We start from the raw sequence: 7,560 nt of genomic DNA on the forward strand, positions 1-7,560 counted from the left end.
GTTACCTTTCAAAGGTGTATGATTAGTTGTGAGACCAGAAAAAATAAACCCAGAAATATGGACCGTTCGATATGGACATGGAGGCAAATTGTTGGACGGCTGATGGAGCTGTATTTCATTGGTTTTGTGGGTCCGTATCTACGGATTGGTGGGCCTCTCTCTATATGATTCTCTTTCCTATAGGGCTTGTTTACAGGGCCCACTTTTTAAGTCCCATCATCCCAATAAACAGATACTCTCTTTTCTTAAAATGGTAATATAATCTCTTGCTTTTCACATTATTATTACTTTTCAAGTTATTTACTTTCTTCTCCTAAATTAAGCTAAAAAGAAAGAAACTTACATCATATAAATATGTATATATAAGTACTCAACTAAAAGTTTTGACACAATAAATTCTAAAATATATGCTTAAGGATTTATTAAATTAAATTATTTTCATTAATTTATTTTAATCTATCATTATTTTTAACATACATTTTAATTTAATAAAATTTGAATCTATAATAAATTTAACTAGTAAAGTGAGAAAATAAATTTTTTTATATAAGTGTATTTATAATTAAACATAAATATATAAATAAATAATAGTTTTATAAATTTAATCTAATGATAAATTTATAACTCAAATTAAGTTAAATTTAAATTTAACTCTTCTGGTTTTTTGTAATTTGAAAAAAAAAATCTTATCGGATGGGTATTTCCTTATATACAATAAGAACATTTTCTATGCAAAGACTCAAAGGAGTAAAAGAAAAACTAATATAAAATTAAAAATACTCTTATCTGATCAACAAAAACAGAAAGTAAATGGTCGGTTGGACAGTTCTGAATTTTTAAGTTTATAGTGATTTTGTCAGTATGGCTAATTATTCAGGAAGAAAACAATCAATTAATGATAAAATAATCAAAATATTTTGTTTGGATTTAGAATTTAGAAGAGAAGAGATTCCAGAAGTAACCTACCAATCTCAAAACCAAAACCAAAACCAAAGCAAGCTGTCACAATCAAAGCAAAATCCAAAAAGTTATCTTTTAGAACCAAAAAAAAAAAAAAAAAATTTAAACTTTTCTTGCCTTGATGAAAGTTGCATAAACAGTTTCTTTCATACACAACACAACCTTTTTGCTATAAGGCACTAAAAAAGAGAAAGAAAGAAACTGAACTAGCTAGCCAACTAGCCAGCCAGCCAAACCCACCATCAAATTCAATCCCCACTTCCTGATAGAGATCAAACAACCACAACAGCAATAACAGAGAGCAATAGCATTAACCACCCTATTTGTACCTTTCTGTGTTGGGTATGTAGTGAAACAAAGAAATCAAGAAACCAAGAAAGAAAGAAAAGTGCATGTATATGTATATATGTAGAGAGAGAGAGAGAGAGAGAGAGAGAGAGAGAGGGAGAGGTGGAATGAGCGCATGCCTTGTCGGCCATTAAAGCTTCAAGGAAAGAGCTAAGAATTTTTTTTTTTGAGGAAAGAAAAGAACTAAGAGTTTAACTTAAAGCTCTTACCTTCTTCATTTCATATATATCTCAATACAGATAAACTCTTTTTTTTTTTTTTCCGGTTACTTGTTGCACTTTTAGAAGTTTGTTTTTGTTCTCAAAAAGCAAACTAAAGTGGAAAGAGCAAAAAAAGAAAGATCTTTATATTTAAATTTTTGAGTCCAAAATCTTTGGCCTTTTAGATCCAAAGATCTCCTCCATTTGCGTCAAAAAGTGAACTGGGTTTGCTTTGCTGTGGTTGATTCATGAATTCTATGATTTCTTTCTCTCTATGGTGTCAAGGAGTTACAGTAACAGCCAAATGGTGCAGTTGTTGCTTTTACTATCTATTCTTTGATGAGTAATTCATGTTTTGGCTTAAACGGGTATGCTTCTCTTTTCTAGTATTGCTGGTTTTATTATTTTATTTGTTCGGTTACTTAAAGTTTGTTTCTTTGATGATTTCATATGCGTGTTCGTGCAGAAGTGGTTATTATGATTTGTTAGATTCTGAATTTAGAGATATTTCTTTACTGGGTTCTTTTAAATTTTTTATTTTGATACTTGCATGTATCCTTGATTCTGACATCTTTTAGGTGATTTTTGATTACGGGTTTTGTTACTTAAAATATCAATTTGGTTTGTTGAATTTCTGAATGCCAAATTTGGTTTTGCTAGAATTAGCTCCTTACTGAATTTTATTTGCTTTTGGATTACTTGTTTGCTGAAACTTTCTATGATGATTACTTTGTCAATTCAGCTTGAGTCCATTGCATAGGGAGAATGACTTGTTAAACAGTATCTCATTGCAAAAGATATTCTTATCTTCAGTTCAGCACTCTAATCAATCTTGTATTTGTAAAATAAAGTACTGTGTCAGGAAATTTCTTGCCATGAATTCAGTTCTTTGCAACTCCAATCTGAATTGGCTATATTTCTGCAGGTATTGAACAATATCGTGCCATAGTTATGATTGAGCTCAGGGGTGATGAAATGTCAGCATGTATCAATTCAAGGAGAGCTTTCGAAGTATTTGCAGGATTTTGGCTTGTGATCACGGTTTTGGTGAGTACTTCAGAGGGGTTGAATTCTGAAGGGCAGTACCTTCTAGATCTGAAGAATGGGTTTCATGATGAGTTCAATCGTCTGGAGAACTGGAAGTCCATTGACCAGACTCCATGTGGGTGGATTGGTGTAAATTGCACGACAGATTATGAGCCTGTGGTTCAGTCTCTCAATTTAAGTTTGATGAATCTGTCTGGGATTCTGAGTCCCAGCATTGGTGGCTTGGTCAACCTAAGATATCTTGATCTTTCTTACAACATGCTTGCTGAAAATATACCTAATACGATTGGAAATTGTTCAATGCTGCTATCCCTTTATCTGAATAATAATGAGTTTAGCGGGGAACTCCCTGCTGAACTGGGTAATTTGTCTCTTCTTCAAAGTTTGAACATATGCAACAACAGAATATCTGGTTCTTTTCCGGAGGAGTTTGGGAATATGACTTCATTGATTGAGGTTGTGGCTTACACCAACAATCTAACTGGCCCACTGCCTCATTCTATCGGGAACCTCAAGAACTTGAAAACTTTTCGAGCAGGGGAGAACAAAATTTCTGGTAGCATTCCAGCAGAAATAAGTGGATGTCAGAGCTTAGAATTACTTGGTCTTGCCCAAAATGCTATAGGAGGGGAGCTGCCGAAAGAAATTGGGATGCTTGGGAGCTTGACTGACTTGATTTTGTGGGAAAATCAGCTCACAGGATTTATACCGAAGGAGATAGGAAACTGTACAAAGCTTGAGACACTTGCTTTGTATGCAAACAATCTTGTAGGACCAATACCAGCAGACATTGGGAACCTAAAGTTTCTGACAAAACTTTATCTATACAGAAATGCATTGAATGGAACCATTCCTAGAGAAATTGGGAATTTGTCTATGGTAATGGAAATTGATTTCTCAGAAAACTATTTGACAGGGGAAATCCCTATTGAAATTAGTAAAATAAAGGGTCTGCATCTACTGTACCTCTTTGAGAATCAGCTTACTGGTGTTATACCAAATGAGCTTAGTAGCTTGAGGAACTTGACAAAGCTTGACCTCTCAAGTAATAACCTTAGCGGTCCTATTCCTTTTGGTTTTCAATATTTAACGGAAATGGTTCAACTACAGCTTTTCGACAACTTTCTCACCGGTGGTGTTCCTCAGGGGCTTGGGCTATACAGTAAACTCTGGGTAGTGGACTTTTCGGACAATGCTCTGACTGGAAGAATACCTCCTCATCTTTGTCGACATTCTAATCTGATGTTGCTGAATATGGAATCTAATAAGTTTTATGGGAATATCCCGACTGGGATCTTGAACTGCAAATCATTGGTGCAACTTCGTCTTGTTGGAAACAGGCTTACAGGTGGCTTTCCATCAGAGTTGTGCAGATTGGTGAACCTTTCTGCTATTGAATTAGATCAGAACAAGTTTAGTGGTCCAATTCCTCAGGCCATTGGGAGCTGTCAAAAGTTGCAGAGGCTTCATATTGCAAACAATTACTTTACCAATGAGTTGCCTAAGGAAATAGGTAATCTGTCTCAACTTGTGACTTTCAATGTCTCATCAAATTTGCTTAAAGGACGGATTCCACCTGAAATCGTTAATTGCAAGATGCTTCAGCGACTTGATCTCAGCCACAACAGCTTTGTAGATGCTTTACCAGATGAGCTGGGAACCCTTCTGCAGTTAGAGCTTCTCAAGCTTTCAGAAAATAAGTTCTCAGGAAATATACCTCCAGCATTAGGAAATCTCTCCCACTTGACTGAATTGCAGATGGGTGGCAACTTCTTTTCCGGTGAAATTCCTCGACAGTTGGGTTCTCTTTCAAGCTTACAGATTGCAATGAATCTCAGTAATAATAATCTTACTGGGGCCATACCACCGGAGTTGGGTAATCTTAATTTACTGGAATTTCTTCTGCTCAATAATAATCATTTGACTGGTGAAATTCCAGATACATTTGAAAACCTGTCAAGTTTACTGGGGTGCAACTTCTCATTTAATAACCTTACTGGACCTTTACCTCCTGTACCACTATTCCAGAACATGGCAGTCAGCAGTTTCCTGGGAAATGATGGACTTTGTGGTGGGCATCTTGGCTATTGCAATGGAGACTCATTTTCTGGTTCTAATGCTTCTTTTAAAAGTATGGATGCTCCTCGTGGTCGAATAATCACAACTGTGGCAGCTGCTGTTGGTGGAGTCTCTCTGATTCTAATTGCTGTGTTACTGTATTTCATGAGACGCCCAGCTGAAACAGTTCCTTCTGTACGTGATACTGAGAGTTCGTCTCCGGATTCAGATATCTACTTTCGTCCTAAGGAGGGATTCAGTTTACAAGATCTGGTTGAGGCCACAAACAATTTTCACGATAGCTATGTTGTTGGAAGAGGAGCTTGTGGGACAGTGTACAAGGCAGTAATGCATACTGGACAGACTATTGCTGTGAAAAAGCTAGCATCTAATCGAGAGGGGAGCAACATTGAGAACAGTTTTCAGGCTGAGATTCTGACTCTTGGAAATATTAGGCACCGGAACATTGTGAAGCTTTTTGGATTTTGCTATCACCAGGGTTCCAATCTGCTCCTTTATGAATACATGGCTAGGGGAAGCTTAGGTGAGCAACTTCATGGGCCCTCATGTAGCTTGGAGTGGCCAACTCGGTTCATGATTGCTCTTGGTGCTGCTGAAGGTCTTGCTTATTTACATCATGACTGCAAACCAAGAATCATTCATCGGGATATAAAGTCCAATAATATTCTACTAGATGATAATTTTGAAGCCCATGTTGGTGATTTTGGTTTGGCAAAAATAATTGACATGCCTCAGTCCAAATCCATGTCGGCAATTGCAGGGTCATATGGCTATATTGCACCTGGTGAGTACTTGCTTTTTTTTTTTTCCTGATAAAACTATCTGCGTGTAATTATTAATTTAATATTGGGGTAGAAAAAGTTAGGCCTTATAAGTTTTTATATTAGTTTCTCTTGAACTTTTTCTTTTTCATTCTTTAAGTTCTATTTGTTCATTTGAGGCAATGGGCTAAAGGAAAAATAACTGGATGCTGAATCCTAAATCCTTGTGCCACCAGAAACATAAACACAAGCACAAACCTTTTAAGTGATGTCATAGATAGTGATTACTGTTGTAAGTAGATTGAGGCTTTTCTTCTCTTTGGCACCAAATCATCATAGAACAAAAGATTTGAGAGTTATCATGCTTTTGAGATAAAATTCTTTGCCTATAACCTACAAATATTTACCTGTTTTTCATTGCAGAATATGCATACACGATGAAAGTAACGGAAAAGTGTGATATCTATAGCTATGGAGTTGTGCTGTTGGAGTTGCTGACGGGGTTAACTCCTGTACAGCCACTAGATCAAGGAGGTGACCTTGTCACATGGGTGAAAAATTATGTCCGCAACCATTCGTTGACATCTGGGATACTGGATAGCAGATTGGATCTCAAAGATCAAAGTATTGTTGATCACATGCTCACTGTATTGAAAATTGCTTTAATGTGTACAACCATGTCCCCTTTTGATCGGCCATCAATGCGTGAAGTTGTATTGATGCTTATAGAGTCTAATGAGCGAGAAGAGAGCTTTATTTCGTCACCAACGTACGATCTGCCTCTGAAAGAAGACGCTAAATGAAAATTGGTGATCATTGCCCAGTCAGCACAAATTCTTCTGCGTATTATTTGCAACAGCAAATGATGGTATGCTGTACATTCTTTCATAAGCAAATAGCAATACTGTATGTTTCTGTTGCTCGAGGAGGGTTAAGATTATTTCATCTTGCAAGCAGTACAGTATAGTTATACTTCTGTACAGATGGAAGTACCATTGGCATTATACATGTATCTCAAAGATCCAGATGGCATAATTATTCAATAGATGACGCTTTGCTAGTTGATGTATTTGTTTTTTTTTTTTTTTTTCTTTTCTAAAGTTAGGTTTAGCCTCATAAATCTGGATTCCAGGTGCCCCTTATTGATGAAACAGGTGATTGTACAAACATTCCGTATTTTCTTGTCTAATTTTGATGCGGTATACTTCATATGTTCAATCAAGTAGCAAAAATAGAAAATGATTGTATTCAAGCAACCTCTTTAATTCTCATTTAAAGAGAAGAGGAGATGACCAAAAACTAAAAATGCATTTTCTTCTTCCACCTAAAGCTTGCAGTATATGCCTTAGTTTTGTAATCATACCTGCATGCCCTAGCAGGTTCTGCTTTCCATATAAAATATTTGGTGCTTTCTCACTTTTTATTGGTCTCCTCACCCTGTTGAAGGGTGTGAGAATATTCGTATTTACTGACTTCCACAGGAGCTCGTTATTCCTCTATTTTATAACTAGCAATTCATGGATCTCTTACGAATTTTTATTTTTTTTAAATGACCCTTTTAATGCCAATCTTTTTAAGAACTTTTATTTAATTAAACTACAATTAGCATATGACAGTCATAACTCCACAGTTCTGAATTTTCTTTTCAAGACTTTTCAGCCATACTCATTTGTAACGGTGTTCAAAATATTTGCTATTTTCTGCATGAGCCAGAATTCTTATTTGTTCGGGTGGCTGGCTCCTAACAAATAAATATATAGAGGTGGAGAAGTAAATAAATAAATAAAAGATGCAGTTTGGAAAAGGACATGCATGATCAACAATTTGGTAAAATCTTGGTTGGAATGGAGATTCCAATTCCTGCATGTAAAAAATAAGAAATTAATTGGAATTAGTCAAATCATATTCCTGCAGATTATCTCTCTTTATTTATTTCATTTAGACAGTACTCTTTTTATTGCTCATATAGAAAAGAAAGATAACCAAAAGCTGGAAGAAAAAACCATCTACTTGTTCCAGTCGTAGCAAAGGGTATAATTATTAGTTTTCTCCTCAAACATGCATGGACCTTTCTGTCTCAGAACCCACTTACAGGTTGAGCATTTAGGGTAATCTCTATTCTGAATATAAATATCAAACCAATGTATCCCTGTTTTCTTCCAGGT

General features: G+C 35.7%; 1 protein-coding gene across 1 annotated transcript; it reads left to right on the top strand.

Moving 5' to 3' along the window:
- Positions 1-1,407: 1,407 nt before the first annotated feature.
- Positions 1,408-6,613, top strand: LOC8265655 (probable leucine-rich repeat receptor-like protein kinase At2g33170). Its single transcript, XM_002518116.4, has 3 exons — positions 1,408-1,876; positions 2,434-5,418; positions 5,819-6,613. Exons 2-3 carry the CDS (start codon positions 2,460-2,462, stop codon positions 6,196-6,198), a joined length of 3,339 nt encoding a protein of 1,112 aa, XP_002518162.1. The 5' UTR covers positions 1,408-1,876; positions 2,434-2,459; the 3' UTR covers positions 6,199-6,613.
- The last annotated feature ends 947 nt before the right edge of the window (positions 6,614-7,560 follow it).

Source organism: Ricinus communis, chromosome 9 (assembly GCF_019578655.1).
Source record: "Ricinus communis isolate WT05 ecotype wild-type chromosome 9, ASM1957865v1, whole genome shotgun sequence".
Lineage (NCBI taxonomy): Eukaryota > Viridiplantae > Streptophyta > Magnoliopsida > Malpighiales > Euphorbiaceae > Ricinus > Ricinus communis.

Coding starts and splice junctions, on each gene's coding strand:
- LOC8265655 (XM_002518116.4), top strand. CDS start 2,460: ATGATTGAGCTCAGGGGTGATGAAATGTCAGCATGTATCAATTCAAGG. Junction 5,419..5,818: donor ATATGGCTATATTGCACCTG/GTGAGTACTTGC, acceptor TTTTCATTGCAG/AATATGCATACACGATGAAA.